This window comes from Adiantum capillus-veneris, chromosome 25 (assembly GCF_014529385.1).
Source record: "Adiantum capillus-veneris isolate H3 chromosome 25, ASM1452938v2, whole genome shotgun sequence".
NCBI lineage: Eukaryota > Viridiplantae > Streptophyta > Polypodiopsida > Polypodiales > Pteridaceae > Adiantum > Adiantum capillus-veneris.
This window is the reverse complement of record NC_140955.1, coordinates 64,228,474-64,251,853: the sequence shown is the minus strand read 5'-3', so window position 1 is coordinate 64,251,853 and position 23,380 is coordinate 64,228,474. Positions and strand designations below refer to the sequence as shown.

The following is a 23,380-nucleotide window of genomic DNA, read 5'->3' as shown; positions in this document are numbered from 1 at the left end:
CCTTGGCGCCCCTTTCGGTATTTCTTTATATTGCATCAACACAGTACAAGCTGGTACTCCAGACTCTGCACCTTCACCAAGAAGCATGCGAGAATGAGCCCTAACCTCATATTTAAAGGCCCTTGGCCTGAAAAGCAATTACAGTGAAAAGCCTTCAAAACTCAAAAGCTTCTGGTCCCAAAAGCAATGCCAAAAGCTGCCAACGTAATTTACGGAAATCCGTACAACCTACCACGTCATCAGCCAACGCAAAACGCGAAAATCCGTACAACCTGCCACGTCATCATGCCAGCGTAATTTTTGGAAATCTACTTATACATTTGCCACGTCATCAGCTTTGTGTCAGTGTGTTTGAGTCCTGCTTTATTTTAATTCCTTTATGTCACTGGGGCCCCATCGGACGGGGTCCCCATAAGTTGGTAGGACTTCTTCTTCTGCTACTTGTTCTTCTTAGGGTTTAGGCCCCTCGGCCGGCATATGTAAGTTGGTCCCATTCTTTAGGCTTTGACACGTCAGCAATTTGTGACAGCCTCCACCTCCTCCTCCCCTCACGTCCCTCCCATCTCCCCTACAAGCCCTTGTGCCTCGTCCTCGCCCATCTCGTACCCCACTACCTGCTCAAGGGACAGGACACTCCTCAGCAGCTCGGAGATCTCTTGACAGTGCTTTTGCCACAAGCGGACTAGCTCGAGAGGGACAGCCCTACCTGAGGACGTCACTTTTGGTGCGGGCTTCTCCTTTTGCGTTAGTCCCTTGCAGGCTGACCAGTTTTGACATTTGCTGACGATGGGATTTCTTCGACTACAACTTAACATTTTCCGGGCGACTCACCTCCTAACCTCGAGGCAGCTTGCTTTAGAGTACATGTTCTTTTTTGGCAGCCAGAGATATAGAGGCCTTGGACATAACGGTTGGTTTCTCTTTTCCGCTGTGTGGCTAGGATCACACAGAATGGACTATGCATACAATGCTAGATTGGTTCCATTTCCAAGCTCTTCAGTTCTCTCACAACGTAGGGACTTGGGAGTGGTAGATTTGACACAAACCCTATGGCTGATCGCAATGTTCTCTGTGGCACTAATGCAACAGGCTATAAACACATTGTGGTTTACGTTTTTGCAAACACCTAGAGTGCACCTTTGCTACGTATATGTACATGAGGATACCTAGACAAATGATGAAACCGGCCCGTAGGGCAATAGACTTTAGCTTTCACGAGAATCTTTACTTGAAAAACTTTACGACACAAAGAAACTTCAAAAATCAACCTGTGATTGGAATTTAACACTTCAAACAAGAACACGCCTTGGCATCTAGAGTGCTTCCAAGCGAACAACGACACCTTGTAGGCCCGAAAGACTAGCACCCCTTTCCGTATTTCTTTATTCTTATTAGACTTGGGAGAAAACCTTCAAGTTCCTATGAGCTGCCCCGCTTTTACCGGGCTGAAAATGACCTACTCTAGCCTGATTTCGGCAACATAACCACAGCACGAGGCTTCACAAACAAAATCTCCATGTAAAAGGCGACTTTCCCGGTGCATACGAGCACTTTCCCAAACCTAACAAGAATATGCAGCCCGCTCAATTCTCTGTTTTTGGCCCCAAAAATGCAATAGATCACCGGTACAGTGATCCCTTAGCTTCCCGAAGCTCTTGGGGGTATTAGTGATCAGTCAAGGTTGAAACCCTAAACCTGCAAAAATACACAACAGGCTCTAATTCACTGTTTATGGCTCCGTTTCATGTGCCAATCACATCCGTAGCAAGCCCTCGAGCTCCCGCACTTGTAGGGCTACTTGCCCTTTGAATCGGACGAGATTTCTCGTGTGAAATCTCTTTGCATTGACATGTACTTGCAGGGGATTACCAATTAGCTAATCCAATACTTGTGCAAGAGGCTCTTGCCTCGGCAAACGCGCATGAACCCAGACAACTGTACATACAGATGAAAAGCCCTTGAGTGGGACATCACGTTTCTGTATTTAAAGGGGGGAGAGAGATGCATTAAGGTGGAATCATCGTGCTACATAAGACAAGGAAGAAGGCAAGCTTTCCATTCAAGCTCTAATCACATGCACCCATTACTCACACACATTGAAGTTCACTTATGAAGTCAATTCAGCCTCCTCTCTCAATTTGGGCGCCCCCTCTTTATGCAAGACTGGTCAATTCATCTGGTGCCGCCATGTGTCCACTTTGCCTCTTTTGAGTTAATTTCCTAGTACCCACAACCTTATAAGTGTCGCGTGGGGCCTAAATGACTTTGAACTGAGCCTAGTAACCCTTTTATTGCTCGGATTTCAATGCCAACTGGCTTGATCATCTCATGGCGGCCTGCCCGTCATTGTTGCGGGTGAAACTCTCGATTGTCGGCCGTTTCACACTCTCCATACAATGTCCGGCCATTTGTGACTTCAAAAAGAGAACCCCAAAAATTAAATAAAAATCAAAGGAAAGAAACCAACAACTAAGGTTAGTGGTTGCACAGCCTCGTGACATACCCCCTCTTGAAATCGCAAAGGTCCTCGATTGCATGCCAAATATACATGCCATAGATGATTTAGTGTGGTTAGCACCCTTTTATCATTTCATTGCATGTATCTGCAAGAGAGGTCATGTAACATACATACAAATGACTTAATAAAACCTTCATACCTTTGACATTTGTAGAGCAGTGTACACTTCTATTGGATTGAATCTGTACGTACATTTGATGCGCTAGTTCCATCATCACCCCTCTTTTGAGCACGTTGAGTTGAAGCATACGTAGGTTGTAACCCAAAGGCCTCAAGGTAAAGTTGCACTACAATTGGTGACTCTAGCAGTTCGTTCTCTTCCATCCACCTTGCATTCATAGGTGGATAGGTTCTGATAATCACCAAATACCGTCGTGAAACTTTTCCCTTCACTTTTCTTTCCATATGTGCCAAAATCTACTCGGGTACCAAGATGTCATCAAATTCCTCAACTTTTGGTTGATCCTCATCTGGTATATCTTCTGGCACATCACCCACAAAGGGTCTGAGAAGACTTACATGAAACGCATTATGAATCTTCCAAACGTCAAGCAATTTCAACATGTAGGCAACATCACTGATCTTCTCAAGTACTTGAAAAAGGCCCATAGTAACGTATATTAAGCTTTGGAAACAACCTTTCCTTGCCTTTGATTTTCTTTAATCTTGCCTTATCAAACCGTAAGAGTATCCAATCACCAGGTGAAAACAACAATTCACGTCGGTGACGATCAGCAACCCTTTTCTGCTTCAAAAATCTTGTCCTCTGTATGCAAAATGGGAGGAACCTTTTTGCCACCCTCCACAATTTGAAAAGGTGCCTTGCAGTTGGCACACTGGACGGACTTTCGCCTGGGCAGTGATACGTGGCAAGCATACGGGTGGTGGTCTAGCCGACGCGAGGCCAGACCACCACGACCACAGTTTGGAGATCAACTTAGTTGGATTGGATATTTGTGAGCCATTGGTGGCTCCTTATAATTGTATATATCCGTAGCTGTTTGGAGTTATTAGTATCATCATCTACTTTGTGTGGTCACTTGTCTTGAGTCTAGCATCTTTAGTTCACGCACAACACGTCTCCACCATCCCTGCACAGTTGAGCCTCGACGCCCCATGGCAGCCTGTACGGATTTCCGAAAAAAGCGATGGCTGAATTAACTGCTTTTGGGAACTATTGCTTTTGATTTTGAAGCTTTTGGGACTCTGCTTTTAGCATCCCTTGTAACTTTTATAATGAACCCAAGGGGGCTCCCTCTGCAGAGCATCTGGACGCAGAGTCTGAGAGCAAGCACCCGCGGGAGTTGTACTTTGCTCACAGGTTAATATAAAAAGAAATACCGAAAGGGGCGCACAAGTCTTGGGGCCAATACCTCTTGGCACGGAACTCCGCCGGCGGGCCGTGTCGCATCAATTGTGAATTTTGTAAACTGCTTTGGAGTGAATTGCTGCTGTGTCGCGGTAGAATCTTGACTTGGAGTGTCCAAGTTTGTTACAGCTGCATTTGGACCTGGATTGTACCCATAAGTTCTAGGCTGGAGCTGGGTGTGCTACCATGCCAAAGTCTGTACTGGTTTCTTTAGGTTAGTTGATATTCATGTTGTCCAGGTTCCACTGCTGAGTCTGGTGTTGTTTCTCTATTATTCATTCTCTTCTGTGTTTTCATTTTGTGGAGTGAAATCTCACGCACATTGCACTGAGGAGCACCCAGTGTAGAGAGCACGACACATTATCTCCACTACAGGTGCTCTCATTTTTGGCACGCTCAATGGGACCTCAACTGAAGTCTCACTCCGTCGAAAATCGAGTCCAGAAGCTACTTGGTTTAAGCTCTCTGTATTGGTCCGTTAGTTTCGACTGGGTTGGGCCTGCTTCACCTTAGTCCAATCTAGTTTCACCTCGACCTGCTTAGTTGTAGACTTGCTTGTCTAGTTTCTCGTCCTGCTTGTCTAGTCTGTCATCCTGGTCTAGTAGTCTCTCGGCTTGGTCTAGTCCTCTCTCGTCCAGGTCTAGCCAAGTGGTCTAGTCACTCGCCCTGGTCTAGTGGAGTCTGGACCAATGTTAAGTAAGTTAAAGATCTTCGTGCCCAAAGCTTCGGGTGGCTTTTGGTTACCGCATGATACATACAAGGCAATCAAAAGAGCAACAAAGCCCACTACTAAGTCCTCTTAAGTACTACCACAGAAAGCGTCGACCTTTAGAAGTACACCAGCCCCATTACCCCTACCTTCCCCCACAGTAACCTCCATTCCCGCAACCAGTTCTACACCTCCCCAGTCAACCCCCTCAGTAAAGTACTCACCCACTGTGTTACAACAAGCTCTTGAGCAACAGGCTCTTGCACACATAGCCATGGAGGAGCTCACAAGCGTTCTGGCTAAGGTGAATATCAAGTTTTTGACTTTCAAGGGTCTCTCCACAGAGGATGCCAACCACCATGGCCAAAGATTTGTTTCCCTCTGCAAGGGTCGTGGCCTCAATCGAGAAGACGCCTACTTAGTACTCTTCCCATCCACCTTGGATGGCTTAGTGGACAAATGGTACAGTCACTCTGCAGAAAACCACTTTACTACTTGGTCCACATTAAGACAACAATTATGTCAAACAAGCTCGATGTTGCTCCCGCACGTTGCCCCCTCGCCTACACCTGCCTCTCCCCCTCGCCATCGTTCTCCTCTCCCCCCCTCCGCCCTCGCGCTGCGCACCAACCTTTGTTTGCGTGCCCCTGCCTGTGCGCTGCTTTGCCTGCGCCCAGCCAACATGTTGTCTAGCCCGCTCCCCCACTCACCCCAAAGCTGGCCAGCATCCCCCCCCCCCTACCGCCCTCGTTCGCTACCCGCTATCCCCACACACACTGCCTCCACCCCTTGCTACCCGCCCCCCTCTGGGTTTTGCTTCACAGTTTCTTACAGAGCTGCTCACTCGTTGTCGGTGTTCTCTCTCAAGCAGGGCTTGGTCTCACCTTCATTCCTTCTGCATTGCAATGTAGCAGCAGACACAGATGGAGGATTTTGCCCCGCCACAGAGGGACTCGACGGAAGCCCCCTCGCCCAGCCCCGTGGAACCCACCATCCGACTTGCTCTTTCGCCAACAGAGCAAGCGAGCTTAGAGACAGAGGTGGCGCGCCCTCAAGCCACCTTTGTTCTGCAAGATTCTCGACACCAGACCCAACAGAGGAGAGGTGTGTCATCTCCTTCAAGCCCGCCTTTTAGCAGAGGTGGACAAGATCTTCGACGTTCAGCTTCTTGGACGTGGCTACTACCAGATAAGAGTTTGAGACCCCGAGATGGCGTCCTAGGTCATTGCCATGAGCCCCCTAGCCATCCAAGCAATTCGAGCTCATTTTCGACAGTGGCGCCATAGTTTCAACTTAGCTACCCACATTCTTGTGGAGGAGGCAGACCTACCCATCGCAGTCTGCTTCCCCGGCATAAGGAGGGAGTACCTTCCGCTCCTATCCATGATAGGCTCAAAGATTGGGACTGTTCTGGAGACACCTCGCACGACAGCCTCTGTAGCTGCCAAGGCAATTCGCATTCCCCTAGTACGTGTTCTGGTTCAGGACACCCACACCCTCCCGAAGGTCATTCTACTACCTTGGGTGAGTGGTGTTTGGCTCCGCCAGAGCGTGGAGTATTCGGGCCTCCCGAATCAGTGTTTCATTTGTCATTAGATGGGCCACCTTGCGAAGGCCTGTCCACGAACGAGGCCTCGATCTTCACCTCAGGCTCAGCCCTAGCCTCCTCGAGCTGGCCAACAGCAACAGACGGAGTCACAAGGTACTCAAGCAGACTCACCCTCCGAGCCTGGGGCTCAGGCAGAGGAGGCTGGCAACAGGTTCGTGGTTGACGTAGACAGGGGCCACCATGTCAGCCTGGCCCGCAGGATGGTCGCCATGCTCTAGGCCAACAGCAGTGCATTCCCACAGGGAACCGTTTCGACCCTCTTCAGCAGGACGAGGTCCCAACTCCACCCGCCACCGGCTTCGACAGTTCCTCCTCCCCACGAGTTCCCCTCCGCCCCTCCTCCCCTGCCTCCTCCTCCTCCCCGTCTCGCTCCTCCTCTTCTTCTACCGCACCCCGTCCCCCCACTCCTCCATCTCCCACTAGCTCCCTTGCTTCCACATCTCCCCCCGTTCCTACCCCACAGTCGACCCATGGGGCAAGACCTTCCTCGGCTGCTAGGAGATCTCTTGGTCACGAGCCGCTTGGCGAGGGAGGGGTAGCCCTTTTGTGCGTACCGCCCTTAGGTGCAGACCTCTCCCTTTGCAGCAATTCCTCGTAAACTAATGAGTTTCGACATTCGTCGTAGATGGGATTTCTTTGCCTACGACTTCACGCGGTTTCTCGGCGACCCTTCACTAGACTTTGAGGTAGCTTGTTTCAAAGTTCATGTACTGTTCCTTCCAGCTAGAGGGATAGAGGCCCTGGACTCCACGGTTGGCTTCTCTTTTCCCTTATGTGGCAGGGACCAATCTAAGTGGACTCTGGACTCAGTGCTGGAGTGGCTGCAGGCACAAGCCCTCGAGTTCTCTCACCACATGGGAGAGCTCGGGGTTACAGACCTGGTACAGACTTTGTGGCCGTTGGCCAAGTTCTCAGTGACACCTCCAGACTCGACAGGATGTACACACATTGTGGTACACTTCTTTGCTGACACGTAGAGCTCACCATGCTATGTATACATACATGAGGACTCTTGGATTGAGGAGGTTGCCTTGCACACAGCACGCGCTTCTTGGGCCTGGACTAGACAGTCTTTACAGTCACACCTATCTCGGGGACGCTCAGATGCGGATTACTCCTCATCCAAGCCAACCTCGAAGATAGCGCGCTTAGCTGCTACTGCAGCATGAGTTCTCTCTTGTTCCCCATGAGGATTGTGTCATGGAAAATGCAAGGATTAGGTGGACCCCGATTTCAGTGCCAACCGGTTGATTGCTTGAGGAGCTTCAACACTGCCTTGTGGATGGAGAGATTGACCTTGTGTTGCAGGAGCACCATCTTTCTAAGAGCCGCATTAGAGGATGTGGTCAGCTTTCGCATAGGCGGTTTGAGACATTTTGGTCAACTGCATTTGGACCTGATGGTATCCAGGGAGGGGTATGTATGACTATTGCGGACTCTTGGCCAGCAGGCCATTGTGGCCAGAGGTATTATTGTGCCTGGCAAGGCTCAGTGGATTACTATGCAGGTTCAAGGCTGCCTCTTGGGCTTCTTGAACATATGCGCCCAATGTGGCAAGTACACGTGCAGAGTTTTGGTCTCACATTGTAGAGTCTCTGCCGCATGCAAAACAATGGTGCATTGGGGGTGACTTTAACATGTTGGAGGGTCCCTCTGACACGCTTGGAGGTAGCCATGCTACTGTGCACGTAGCTCAGTTGGCAGCCTGAGAGAGGCTATGTATGACTTTGAGGGTTTCAGATGTTTGGCAGCACTTTTTCTTTGTGAAGCCCCCAGACAGCTTGGCCTTCTCTCACTCGGACTACAGAGTGGGAGGAGTGAATCTATCTCGGATACATAACTTCTACACTAGTGACCACATCTGTGACTTGGGTGGGTCAGTTTGCATCTTGGCTGGGACATCCTTTTCGGACCATGCACCAGTAATCCTCACGGTAGTAACTATCCCAGATGGTTTTCCTACACACTTCACTGAGTGTGTGCTCGAAGATATGGCAGGGCACGTACTTTACAGTTTCATGGATGGCTTCAGGGGCTATAATCAGTTGGGGATCCATCCAAGTGATCAGATCAAGACGGCTTTTGTGACTCCATGGGGTATTTTTATTTACACAAGAATGTCATTTGGGCTGAAAAATACTCCGCCTTCTTTCGATCGTACAATATATCTCATCTTTTGTCCTTTACTCACGGATCATCTTCGCATCTTCATGAAAGATTATTCAACCTTTTGAGGTGCACAATGTTCGACCCTAGTGAAGAATCTAGAGGAGCACCTCGCTCGGCTCTCTGCCGTCTTCCTCGGGTGCAGGGAGGAACAAATGTCATTTTTTGGTCACTAAAAGTACACTGTTAGGCCATGTGGTGTCCACTGTCTGCTAAAGGATTAGCACCTAACCCAAAGAAGATAGTTGCCATCTTGAAGTTGCCTCCTATCAATCCCAAAGGTGTTCAGAGCTTTATAGGCCACACAGGCTATCATCGTAGGTTCATCCGCATGTATGCACACAACTAGCCAACTGTTGACCCGGATCACCAGTGCTATTGTACCCTTTCAATGGTCAAAGCCCAAGGCAGAAGCATTTGCACACCTTAAAAAACGTCTAATTGAAGCACTTATTCTAGTTGTCGAATGGTCTGTTCCATTTCATGTGCATACGGATGCCAGTCAATTAGTTGCGGGTGATGTGTTGACTTAGCATAGCAAGGAGTTTAACCTGGATAGGCCTTTGCACTATGCAAGTCGACTGCTCACTAAAGCAGAAACTACAACACGATAGAAAGGGAAGATTTGGCTATCGTTTATGCTCTACACAAATTTCGTCAATATTTACTAGGGTCCACTTCACAATTATTACTGATCACCATGCCCTGCGCTATCTGCTTAATAAGCCGCAAGTTGTAGGTCGAGTATGGTGGTGGCTACTCTTATTTCAAGAGTTTAATTTCGAAATGGTGAAGAAGTCACAGGGATTACGGATGACTTTCTAGAGAGCAATCTTTTTAAAGTGGATACAACTCAAGTATGGTACGACAATGTCTTGCATTTGCTATCTATTGGCCTGTACCGAGAGAATGCATCTCCACTGTAGAAGAGAAGATTGTTGTTGAAATCTAGGCCATTCACTCTGATTGGAGGCCAACTCTACAAGTCAGGACCAGACGATGTCCTAAGGCGGTGTGTCCCCCCTCATGAAGTTGAGCATATTCTGGAGGATGCCCACAATGGTCGCAGTGGTGGCCATCACCCTGGTCACATCACCGCGCAGAAGATTCTACAGAGTGGTTTATGGTGGCCTTATGTTTTTCGGGATGCAATAGCACATGCCAAAGTTTGTGATGTTTGTCAGCGCTATGGTACGAAGCCAAGTAAGCAATCCAACCGTCCTCTTCAGGTCTCCATGGCATGGCTACCATTTGAGAGATGGGGCTTGGACTTTATGGGTCCAATTTCTCCTCCGACTCAACCAAGTAATCGGAAGTATCTACTGGTGGCTACAGACCATGCAACCAAGTGGGCAGAGGTATTAGCGACAACTGATTGCACTCGCAATACTGTAGCCAAGTTTTTTTATGAAAATATATTATGCAAGTTTGGATGTCCCTTGGAGATCACCAGTGATCGGGGCAATCACTTTGTCAACAAGATGATTTCAACTCTGCTGGCCAGCTACAAGATTTTTCATCGCAAATCTTGTGCTTATTACCCTAGAGCCAATGGGCAAGCCGACAGCACAAACAAGGTTCTGATCGCCCTTCTGGGGAAAGTATGTCATCTCCATCCGGCGTCTTGGGCTCAAGCTATCCACGGTACCTCTGGACATACTGCACTTCGTTCAAGGCCACAACGAATCACAAGCCATTTTAACTCGCCTTCGGCTTGGAAGCCATAGCTCCATTCGAGTTCAACTCAGGATTCCCTCGAGTAAGCAATCTACGTACCACTTGGGGTATGGAATCTGCCTCTGTCTCTCGTCTCTCCCTATTGGAAGAATGCCGCAGATTGGCTTCTCATGCTCTACAAGCAGAGCAGCTTTGCAAGGCATGGCATGATCGCCATCTCCGAAAGTCGAAAATAATGCAAGGATCACTGGTGCTCCTTTATCAAGCTCGATATCAAAAAAAAGACAAGAAATTGGTCCAAGCCTGGCAAGGGCCATACATGGTACAGGAGATTTTTCCACAAGGGGAGGTACAGCTAGTGTCCCTAAAGGTGTTCCCTTGCCGTTGGTAAATGGCTCTAGGATCAAATGCTACTACCCTTCTCTATAAGTTGCTATTCTCTCCCCACTTGTACTCCAACTTGCAACGTGCCTTCTCCCTCACTCAGTCTGACGTTAGCCAGCACCTTGTGCTCCCTGTGCTCCCTACCACCTTGCCACCTATTCAACTCACTTCTCTCATTTGTCTTCATCACAGTCCTTGCCTCACCTTCATCTTTGACCCACTGTTAGACAATGTTCTTCCTGAGGACTATGTATATCTTCTGTTCCCAAGTTCTTCAATTGATTCTGCTGTATAATGAACGAAGTGTGTTCTTTTGCTCAGCATTCTCCTTTTTGGTGAATTGCATCCGTATCTTTATTCAGTTGCCCTGAGGTCTCGATCCGTCCACTTGGATACTTCTCCTAGAGCTTTCTCATTTTATACTTCCCTTCCTCGTGCTCCCTTTTTCAGAGTATCCCTAGCCGTTGTATTCTTCTTTCCTAAGTGCGATCTTCATCTCACATGTGGAATTAAGTTGTTGTCTGTTTGTAAGCCCTTGTGAACATAACAGTATCTATCTACTTTTTCAAGTTTTACAAAACCATCTCTCTCCTAGTAAGTTCTATCCTCACCACCAGTCAAGTATTCACAAGCAGTGTTGTATTCATCTTGTACACCCTCAATAGCAGCCTTGGGCGAGGAGTTCTCACACCAAACATAATGTGTTCTCACATCATTGCTTTTGCATGTGTGGTGATGATTTGTGATGCAGCTTTTCTTTCTTACCAGATTCTCGTAACAAGCATTGTACGTTGATCCTGAACTTACCTGAATGCAGAGCTACCACCTCGCCCCTACCCTCCACCATCTCGCCCTTATCCTCCAATATACTCTCCCTCGCCCCTACCTTGCCGTCTTGCCCACATACACTCCTCCTCGCCCTTATCCTCCACCCTCTCGCCCCTATACACTCTAACTCGCCCCCACCCTACCCTCTCATCCCTTCCCAACTACCTCGCTCCTACCCTACCCTCTCGCTCGTACCCATCTAGCCCTCGCCCCTATCGTACCCATCTAGCCCTTGCCCCTATCGTACCCTCTAGCCCCTACCCACACCCCCTCGCCCCTCGCCCCTCTCCAATTACCCTCACCCCTACCCTACCCTCTCGCCCCTACCCATCCCCCCTCGCCCCTACTCACCTGCCCTCCCCCCTCTCCAAACGTCCTCGGCCCTACCCTCGCCCCTCTACCGTGACTCTCATCCCTACCCTCATACCCTCGCCCCCCTCATAAAACCCCTCGTCTCTACCCATCCATCGTCCAGCCCTGCATGAACAACCCAACGCAACTCCATCCCTAGCCGTAAGCCCCTCGTTCCTACGTTCCCATCTTCTGCAAAGCATCTTCAACAGAGCATCGATTCTTCTTCAGGTCAATCCGACAGTGTAACACTCAATATGGCGGGCAGTAGGCAAATGCGACGAGAGGCCTTGCGTAAAAAGCCTGCTCGTTCGGGAAGACAGAGTAGTTCTCTGGAGGATGCTGCATCAGGTGGGCTGTAGGCAAATGCGACGGCCTTGCTGGTGCACACTGTCATGGTTGTGTTAGTAGACGGCTTGAGTACACTTCAGGCCAGGTGCTTCCATCCGCTGCGCAACAGGTGGCTGCTCCAGTCACAGGGAGTCAGTTTGTTTCTAGCGACAAAGTACAACACTAGCAGCCTCCCACCATCGATTTGATGACTCCTCCTCCAAAGGCGGATACTTTTGGTGCAACACTGGCGACGACTCTTTCTCTTGGGTGACAAGACCGCACTACTCTGCTCAGCTTTCTTTTGTACATATAGTACTTTCTCGGTTCTCTTTGCAGTATAGTGTTCCTCTCAAAGAGACGGTGAGTGGTTTTGTGGCGGGCAACCTGTAGCAAGGCTACAGTGTCACAGACACTGGACAGGCAATTAGTTGCACTTGGGCTGGGGTTCACACTTGACTGACTTTTGCCACGGCAGTGACACGTGGCAGGCATACCGGTGGTGGTCTAGCCGACGCGGGCCCAGACCACCACGAGCACAGTTAGGAGATAAACTTAGTTGGATTGGATATTTGTGAGCCATTGGTGGCTCTTTATGGTTGTATATATCCGTAGCTGTTTGGAGTTATCAGTATCATCATCTACTTTGTGTGGTCACTCGTCTTGAGTTTAGCATCTTGAATTCACGCACAGCATGTCTGCACCATCCCTGCACAATTGAACCTCGGCACCCCCATTGTACCCGTAAGTTATGGGTTGGAGCTGAGTGTGCTGTTATGTCAGATCCTGTACTGGTTTCTTTGAGTTAGTCGATGTTCATGCTGTTGAGGTTCCACTGTTGAGTCTTGGTGTTGTTGCTCTGTTATTCAGTGTCTTCTTTGTTTTCATTCTATGGAGTGAGATCTCACGCACATTGCATTGAGTACCCACTATAGAGAGCACAACACATTATCTCCGCTACACACGATCACTGACAAAAGATTGTGGCATATCATGGTACTTGAACACATTGCACTTAACAACAGTGCCATCTGATCAGGTTTTATCTTCTTCCTGACAGGAATAAAATGGGCTTGCTTGCTGAACCTGCAAATTATGATCCATATAACATCATTCCCTATCAGCATTCTTGGAAGATCAAAGATAAAATCCATAGCAATGCTTTCCCATTTCTTATCTTAAATAGGCAATGACTGTAATAACCCTAGTGTCTTTTGCCCATCAAACTTGACCTTTTGGCAAATCACACATGCTCGCACAAAGGCATCCACATCTCTCCTCAAAGTAGGCCAATAAAAGAATGTCTTGACCGCTTTCATTGTCCCATCTATACCACAATACCCTGCATACGTTGGGACATGGCTTTTTACCATACCTTTATGTCGCAATGGCCTAGTGACACATAGTCTACCATGCATCATCATAAAACCGTCCTTGAGGAGGTAGTGCTCATGGCGTTGCCTATCTTGCAACTGTTCAAAGATCCTTTGCAGAATCTTCATCAGTAGCTTACTATTCCTTCATGTAAACAAGCTCATGATGATAAGGAATTGACACAACTGAAATTTATGGCTTTCTGGATAACGCATCAGCCACAGCATTCTTCTTGCCTTCCACATGCAGAATCTGAAAGTGGAACATAGAGAGCATGCTTGCCCATCGCATGTGCTTTTGGGATAACTTTGACTACGTCATCCACTTTCTATGGTCTAGCGTCTTGAGTCTTGCGAGTCCAACGCCGCACATCTGCACCCTCCCTGCACATTGGAGCCTCGACACCCCCATTGTACCTGTGAGTCTTGGGCTTGGAGCTATGTGTGTTGCCAACCAGAGTCTGTATGGTCTATAAGTTTGTCGAGTTCCGAGTTTGTTGTTGTGCTTTGAGTTGTTGTTCCATTGTTGTGTGATGTTTTCTTTTTATTGGAGTGAGGTTTCACGCATACTACACTGAGGAGCACCCATTGTAGAGAGCACGGCACACTTTCTCCGCTACACACTCTCTCTCAATTCAGTTGTTTTGAAGTGCTTAAAGTTGTCGCGTCTATTCTTTTCCGTTAGCACGTGGTGTCCTTTCCGTTACAGTATGGGTCAGATAGACACTCCAGACTATCTCGAGGCCGCTCAGATGCTGATGACTCTCCATCCAAGCCTACCTCAAAGATTGCGAGATTGGCTGCGATGGCAACTTCAGCTTTCTCTCACTGATCCCATGAGGATTGTCTCATGGAATGTGCAGGGGCTAGGTGGACCCCAGTTTCTATTCCAGAAAGGTCGACTCTGACAAGAGCTCCAAAGATGTCGTGTGGGGGGACCTCTTGATATGCTTATGCTTTAGGAGCATCATTTATCTGAGAGCTGTATCAGGCGATGTGGACAGATCTTGCATGGTCGCTATGAAATTTTTTGGTTAGCTGCTTTTGGGCCTGGTGGCATTCAGGGAGGTGTATGTATGACTATTGTGGAGTCATGGAAGCAAGCCATTGTGGGCAAAGAAATCCGTGTGCCAGGCAGGCCCAGTGGGTCACTACGGAGGTCCATGGCTGGCCTTGTGGGTTTTTTGAGCATTTATGCGCCCCAACCATGCGAGTGCACGGGTTAAGTTTTGGTCACATTTGGTGGAGTCCTTACCTCATGGACAACATTACTCTATCTATGAGAGGGAGTTGTACACCATATAGTACCTGCATTAAAATGGAGGAACTACTTAAATGGTGGCAACATTATGAGTTTGTTTAATCATGATAGCAATTTCTATGAGCTTTGGTTACCCAAAAGGAAAACTAGATTTAGAAAATAACAATTGAATGAGATCATAAGACACCACAGAAAACGGCATCCAATATCAAAGCAAAACAATTACTTGCATTGGCCATTCATCTGCCATAAATTGACAGCCATTTCTTTCCCATTTTAGCTGCCAAATTTCCGAATATGATAGTTTGCAAAGTATGGCCACTGCCCAAGACAAATTATGAATCTAGTAGTCCACAAACCTTCCTCGTGCCTATAAGATCCACTTTTTTGAAGCCTGAGAGTGATTGAGCTTCTTATAATGCTGTGTCAGAGAAGAATTTTGCGCAGTCTTGTGGCTTGTTAAGAAAGAGAGCTGACAGATACACGCTACTGCACAATACTTCTTCTATTTGGATTCTTGTGTACGATGTTAAAACATTTAAATGCCATCCTAGGACCAACCTATGGCAGCTTGAACCATTGTAAATGATTGCGGCAAATGTTGGTCTCAACGATTAGATCAACCTGTAGAGGTATGAAGATAGAGGACTTAGTTGAAGGTTGGTGGACATTTTTCACTATGTTTTGCAAATCTTTTATACATAGTACATTTTCAAGGTTGTATGCCTTGGGGCTATTAAGTTTGTCTTTAACCCTTAGATCATAATGTCTAAACAGCCAGTATAATGCTTACAAGTTGCATATCATCATACAGCAACCTAAAATCACCAAACAGATTCATTGGACAGCTCAGAGGATCATTGTCATGAATAGAATGTAACTACAGATTAACAGGGTTGAGCTTTGATTAAACATGAAATGGTAAACATTAATCTAACAATAATGACATACAACATAAGTGTAAGACCAAAGTCTACACAAATTGTCAAGAAACTAACAATTAAATAGCTAACCTAGTATTTTATGATGAATGTCTCCGAGCATCACATCTAGCTCCTTTGTCTTTGAAGTTCGATAAAAGCATTCTTCCTCGTCATTACTACCACTGGCAAACTGGTCATTCACATGTGTCAGCATTTAGCATTTTCATTGAAGTGCTGAAATCAATAAGGCTTTTAGCGTCCACAGTGTATGTCAATCTTCCTCAATAGCAATCTATTGCTCCATCATGCTAGAAACGTCTAGAAAGCGACAAAGGTTAGGAAGTCAAAACTGCCTTATCCAAGAGCAACGAGATTAATCAAAGGTGATTATTCTATGAGGTAGCAGAAAAAACGGTGAATTCATTCTCTTTGTCATCATGCCTTGAATAGTAGGTGCAATATAGCTTATTCATGTTCAATTCTCTTCAACCTTTTATCAGATTGTTAGAGCCCCACCAGACCAGATGTTTGGCACAGATTTCAGATCAGTTATTTTTCATAATCACCTTGACCCACGGCACAAGACTTCTTGTTTCATTTGCAAACATAACAAGCCTCCCCATTAGCCCTGAAATAAATTAAGTCATTATTTCTTTTAAAAATATAGCAAGCCTCCCCATTAGTCTTTTAAATTGCATGATAAGATACCACTTTACAAAACCGATTACTTCGCTTGAAAATATTACAACCTCCTCATTAGTCTTGAAATAAAATGTCAATCTAACAGAAGTACGTCAAAGAAACTTTTGTATCACTGCCGCTCCGCATGCCAGTCTCCTCTTTTGGCGTTTGCTGTGGGTTCCCCTTCAACACTAGCTCGCACGAGCATGGAAAGGTGGATCAACGGCCCTTGTCAATCTTGGGTGCCCACATCAACCGGGAAGTGTAGATGGTGCCTCTCAAAGCTGAGGTGGTGGGTTCATTCCTTGGATTGCCAGAGAAGGGCATGGCCGGAATCCCCGGTACACGAGACTACTTTACGAGCTGCCACCATGATCTACGGCCCTGATTCACCTCACCGTTGACACCACCCTTCCCAGCCTATGTGAGTTAGTGATGAGGTGAGTACCTCCCAATCCACTCACCTTGCAAGGTCTGCTTCTTTTCTCTTGCCACCCTCGATTGTTGTTCTACATTGTAGCTCCACCGTCCCATCCCTCTCGCTGCCATAGCTGGCGCAAGAGGACCCACAAAACACGCACACGACTCAGGAGTTCATGCTGCCTCTGACATAACGTCTACATAGCCACTTACACCCCCTCGTATTCACCCATAGTGCACACACCCCGCTGCTGCAGAAGGGTTTCTTTGCTTCGTCACAGCAGTCAATTAGAGAGCCTTTTTCTCTTGGATGACAAACTCAATGACTGCTGACTGTTCACTTCCATCTGCTTCTCATTTATTCCCATACCAACAATGAACTATTCTGGTGCATTATCAATCTCAGGTGCCACACTCTGCATGAAACTTTCCTTTGGGACTTTCTAAATCTTTAAGTGTAGTCTGCGATCTGATTGTTGCAAATTTCCAGGTAAAACTGCGTAGAATAAGATACACACTTTTGATAGGTTCTGAATATCATGATTGCCTCCCTCTAGCAGAGAAATCTGTACAGGTGCTTAGTGTGTGGCAGATTCCATAGTAGCCATGCAGTTTCAAAACAGGAAGTTTCGAAACGAATTGAAGAGAATTTCAGGAGCTTTGAAACCATGTCTGGAACACCATCTGAGCGGTTTCATAAAGAACTACAAGATAGATGTTAACATATATACTTGGACACCAAATGATCATTCACATAACACAATGTGTCAAGAGTAAAACATGAATTATATGTAAAATGAGCTAGAACACTCACGGCTTACTTGGAATTTAAAACTTCAAATAGAATTGATAGGAACCCCACAAGCAAAAATTTTGGTCTTCGAAGAAATGCTAGGTTCCAAAAACGTTTCCCCAATATCTTGTATGGAAGAAAAGAGTTTCTTGGCAACTATGGTGGCCACTGAGCAGTATGCTCGAAGTCTCACTCAGAGTGCTCAGTGGTGTGTGCTAGGCTGTAGCATTACTCAGTTATGGTAGCTCAAACTGTACTAAAACAATGGACCTGGAACAACGTGATCGACATACAAAAATAGAGATGGAGGTGACACGAGAAACACGCATGCACTATTTAACCAGACCCGATACAGGACCTAAGTACAAGACGTTGATTGGCAACACGATCTACTTCACACCACGGATTGTGCTACTCGGATACAAGGGGGGTGTTGAAGCCAGGTAGTGTAGGGATATGTGCTGTGGTAGATGCGACTAAAGACTCTAGACTCAATGACAGATTAGACATTGAACTCTTGAGATTGATATATATGCAATGACAAATATCTCCCAAAGAGGAAGACCTTGTAGGCTGTGGCTGATGATGGACCAGGTAGGTGATAGGCCACGCTGATGGCCTCGCTATCCCGCGGCCACCTCCCACCAAAGTGCTCATACAAAGTCACCAGGTCAGCATCATAAGTTGGTCTACCCAGTCCAACAATCTAGACTAGGCACTACGCTCCATGACGATCCATATTCTGAAACTTCACTCTAAAGACAACTAGCACTGTAGTTGGGCTACAAGTAACCTGCCCCAAGACCACTCACCATCCCACTGAGCTGAAGATAAAACTGCCGAATGTAGAAAGCAAAGACTCAAAGATTGAATCCCTGAAAACTGAAAACAAACCGGAACACTACGAGGAACAACAAAATGAATGGTAACTGGTGCATGCCACCTCTCTTGATGGCCCTTTGTACTAGAGGGGTGTCCTTGCCCGCAATCAGAACCTAGCTATGAGTCGTAGAGTATGAAGTAGCCACTGCTCCGATCCAAGCCCCAGAGATCCCATCCTCAATATGGTACCCTCAAAAAAGATCCAATCCACACCATCATAAGATTTCTCAAAGCAAAGTAACAAAATCATGATCTCCTCATGATTAGGAGTTAAAGAGTAGCTTAAATATATATATATATATATATATATATATATATATATATATATATATATATATATATATATATCATATATGTATATATATGTATGTATGCTCTGTGGGTACTCCCATTTCCTGTAATCTGCGCATCAATCTAGCTCTGGATACTGTGTCAAAAGATTTGCGGAAATCCACAAAGCTACAATAGATCCGTCTCCCATGAGATCTACCCTCCTCGATGATGGCCCGGAGTGTCAGTATATGGTCAAGGGTAGAGAAGCCTCTCATGAACCCTGCCTGCCCAGCTGCACGCATTCCTTCCCTCTCTACCCATCTACTCAGCTGTTGCTCAAGAATGGATGCATATAACTGTGCCAGTGTGTGTCCAATCATGATAGTGCGATAATTCCCAAGCTCCATGGGGTCTCTTCACTTGAAGATAGGTACAATCGTAGATAGGCTCCAAGTGTCCGGTAGACTCTCACACATGGCACGGTTAAACATAACTGCTAGAAGCAGAGAGAAAGAGAAATGAAATGAAATAAAATGTTATATTAACGTCTTCAAAAGGCCAAAATGACCTATGAAACCAATCTGTTACAAAATGGTGAATCTAATACCATGTTTGGGTACAAAAGAGCTAGATCAAAGATACTACTAGTAGAATCCATCCTCATGTGCACTCTGGATGTCAAGAGAGTATGGCTCGAATCCTCTGCTATAGTCTCCATCGATGATGTGTAACCCCTCTCCTCAATCGTGGTTGTCTCGATCTCCGATGAGAGTGCTAGTAGTGGTCGAATGAGTGTGGGCCGAGCTCTGCAGTGATGGCTGCTCCTCCGGTTGTCCCATATCTAGTGAAAAGAAATCTGTAATCTCTCTCATAACTCATGACCCTAGAGAAAGGACCGAAAGAGAGAGAGAGAGAGAGAGAGAGAGAGAGAGAGAGAGAGAGAGAGAGAGAGATGATATATTAACGTCTTCAAAAGGCCAAATGACCTATGAGACCAAGCTGTTACAACATAGTCAATCTGATACCATGTCCAGAATCAAAAGGAACTGAAACAAAAAAGAATACAACTACTACAAGCTGGGACTGTATGGATGTGCCAGCTAATATAAAGGTGCCCTGTACAATGTGTACTACAATGAGAGAAGGGGGGGACGGGGCCAAGATATGGTGGAGATCCATCCTCATCTGCACTCTAGACGTCGAGACAGTATGGGTCGGGTCCTTTGCTGTAGTCACTGTCGATATTGTGTAGGTCCTCTCCTCAATCGCAGTCGTCTAGATCTCCCTAGCTCCAAGGCTCGGTCTATGAGAATGCCAGTAGTCTGTAATCTGTCTTTGGGACTGTCTCTCTCCAGCTCTCCTCAGTACAGTGTCTCTATGCCTATGTAACTCAAGTAGATACAGTCAAAGACATCTCTGATCCTCATACCTCATGACCCTAGATGAATAGACAATGAAAACGGCCTCGTATTTCATAGTACATTGTGCAATGACACATGTAATGTAACTCTGTCTCTGGCTCTAGATGACATAAGCGGCATATCCTGTTATCTACTGGTATCCCTCTGAATCTACCAATCTCAATCTCGCGCTGATGTCACAAGGCGGGCACCAAGTGCCAATAGAAAAGAACAGACTGAAGCATACTTTTAGCACTTCAATAACAACTGAATTGAGAGAGAGAGAGAGAGAGAGAGAGAGAGAGAGAGAGAGAGAGAGAGAGATGACACGCGACACGGAGTGGCGGAATTCCACCCCAGAGAGTATTGGCCCCAAACCTTGGCGCCCCTTTTAGGTATTTCTTTATATTGCATCAACACAGTACAAGCCGGTACTCCAGACTCTACACCTTCGCCAGGAAGCATGCCAGAGAATGAGTCCTAGCCTCATATTTAGAGGCCCTTGGCTTAAAAAGCAATAACAGTGAAAAGCCTTCAAAACTCACAAAGCTTCTGGTCCAAAAGCAAAGCCAAAAAGCTGCCAGCATAAATCACGGAAATCCGTACAGCCTGCCACGTAATCAACCAATGCAAAATGCGGAAATCTCCCTACTCCCCTTTGGGTTAGGGTTAGGGTTTTTGCAGTTTTAGGATTTTTGGCATCAGAATTAGGGTTTGCAGGTTTTAGGGTTAGGGTTTCCAGAATTAGGGTTTCAGCAGTAAGGGTTTCTGGCAGCAGAATTAGGGTTTGCAAGTTTTAGGGTTAGGTTTTCCAAAATTAGGGTTTGCAAGTTTTAGGGTTAGGGTTTTCAAAATTAGGGTTTCAACAGTTAGGGTTTCTGGCAAAAATTAGGGTTAGGGTTTCTGTCTCGGGCAACCACGTCATCACTTTGTGATAGTTTAGGCCCCTCAGCCACATCTGTAAGTTGGCTCCATTCTTTAGGCTTTGACACGTCAACAATTTGTTACATCTCCCCTTCTTGAAAGAGAGTAATCGTTCGTGATTACAGTATATTTGCAAAACAACTCAAGTTAGCTCAAAAATTTCCCAGGGATATTCCGAGGGACAATCAGTTTGCTCTTTTGATCAAGGAGTTAGCTTCTCCTTTCGGCTGTTTTGATCAAGGAGTTAGCTTCTCCTTTCGTCCATATCGGAACTCTTGATATTCCGGCGTAGTAAAATTAGCCATCACACCCAAACCGTACTGTTCTTCCACGGGTGTCTTGATGCACTAAAATTACACACCCAAGCAATCTCATCCAATTAGGAATATTCAGTAGTTGGCACATCACAATGCAACACAAATGCTTACATATGCATGTTACAAGACATAGAAACATAAAGCCGTCGATGAACACTCCCCCCGCAAATAACCATCCAGGTCCGGGCCATGAGCTGTTCAACGACTCCCTCATCACTCCTCCCGCAAATAACCTAAAAAGGTCCGGGCCATGAGATATAGAGGCCTTTTACAGCCAAACGTCCCCCAGACCGCAGCCTGCGTCGTTTGGAGGTGCTGAGTAACCACTGCTCAGACTTCTTAATACTCCCCCCATGAATAACTATGCAGGTCCGGGCCATGAGTAACAACAACAATACTCCCCCCGTAAATAACCACAATGGTCTCTGCCATGAGTAAAAACAGCACTTTTCAATCATTCAATACTTGCCCCGCAAATAACCACAAGGGTCCAAGCCATGAGTATGAACAAGCATTCTCAAACATCATTTCTCACTTCTCCACCCGAGAGTAAAATCACCAACCATTGAAACCAGTATCAAACCAAAATCAAACAATTCAAATCGGCACCAAAATAGGTTCAAAACATATACCATCCATTTCAAACAAATTCCAAACAGGATCACCAAACAAGATCAAACAGAACTCAAACTTAAAAAGCAATCTCGACTTTAGTCGAGCTCGAAAAGTCGACTTACTTTCCATCTTGAAACTTGCACCAAAAATTAGGGTTAGGTTCCTTCCATGAGGTCGTAGCCGAGCACAGCATGATTCATCAGCTCTTGGACAGAAAGTGTTTCTTTGGCAACGATGGTAGCCCCAAGAGATAGCAATCTCACCGAACCTCCAAGGTCATCTGCTCGTGAAGAGACATCTACTGAGAGATGTCGAGAAATTTCAAGTTATCATCTGCTAGGGTTTCCATGGCAAGCATTTCAGGATACCCCACTCTACCAGAACTTGCACTCCTAAGGAAGATGTCAGAAACCATATAACTTCGGGCAACATTTTTCTTGAAAACTTGCCAAGTCCTTGGAAGTGTGCAGCTTGGTAGCTATAGACATCAACATCTACATGGCACTGCTTCTGAGAAAAACAGTGACTTGAAACAAATTTGGATCCTTCTCTTGCAAGTGATCTTAATTGGTTTATGCCCTGTAAGACATGAGCGGTGAAGACGGGAGCGCGCCCAATGCGCGATGAAGTAAGGGTGGGAATGGCTAATAAGTTCGAGTTGGAGGGCGAAGATACCTCAAATAAAACTCCAATATAGCTCTGTCTGCTCTTTCTATTGGCACTTGGTGCCCGCCTTGTGACAGTGGTATCAGAGCATCAGGCGTGTGCTTTTCTGAAAGCATACCGGTCCTACAAAAGAGCAAACTGAAACATACTTTTAGCACTTCAATAACAACTGAACTGAGAGAGAGAGAGAGAGAGAGAGAGAGACAGAGAGAGACGACACGCGACACGAAGTGGCGGAATTCCACCTCAGAGAGTATTGGCCCCAAACCTTGGCGCCCCTTTCGGTATTTCTTTATATTGCATCAACACAGTACAAGCGGGTACGCCAGGAAGCATGCCAGAGAATGAGCCCTAGCCTCATATTTAAAGGCCCTTGGCCTAAAAAGCAATAACAGTGAAAAGCCTTCAAAACTCAAAAAGCTTTTGGTCCAAAAGCAAAGCCAAAAAGCTGCCATCGTAAATCACGGAAATCCGTAAAGCCTCCCACGTCATCAACCAGCGCAAAACGCAGAAATCTCCCTGCTGCCCTTAGGGTTAGGTTTCTGCAACTCTAGGGTTTCTGGTAGCAAAATTAGGGTTTGCAGGTTTTAGGGTTAGGGTTTCCAAAATTAGGGTTTCAGCAGTTAGGGTTTTTGGCAGCAGAATTAAGGTTTGCAGGTTTTAGGGTTAGGGTTTCCAGAATTAAGGTTTCAACAGTTAGGGTTTTTGGCAAAAATTAGGGTTAGGGTTTCTGCTCTCAGGCAGCCACGTCATCACTTTGTGACAGTTTAGGCCCCTCAGCCACATCTGTAAGTTGGCTCCATTCTTTAGGCTTTGACACGTCAGCAGTTTGTTACAGCTCATGTGAGGATGTGCGTATCTAGCCAATCGCACGACGCAAACCATGAGAACGATGTGTGTCCATATAGCTA

General features: G+C 46.4%; 1 protein-coding gene across 6 annotated transcripts in view; it reads right to left on the bottom strand.

Annotated features, from left to right (window-relative positions):
* The window catches only part of MSH5 (MUTS-homolog 5), a 246,404-nt gene that overhangs the window by 70,601 nt on the left and 152,423 nt on the right, over positions 1–23,380 (bottom strand). For all 6 annotated transcript variants that reach the window (XR_015186333.1, XR_015186334.1, XR_015186335.1 and 3 more), the window contains one exon: positions 15,589–15,688. Coding sequence is in view for 3 of the 6 variants with exons in the window: in XM_086499439.1 (XP_086355565.1) it covers positions 15,589–15,688 (100 nt within the window). In the remaining 3 variants the exon portion in view is untranslated. The remainder of the gene's footprint in view (positions 1–15,588; positions 15,689–23,380) is intronic.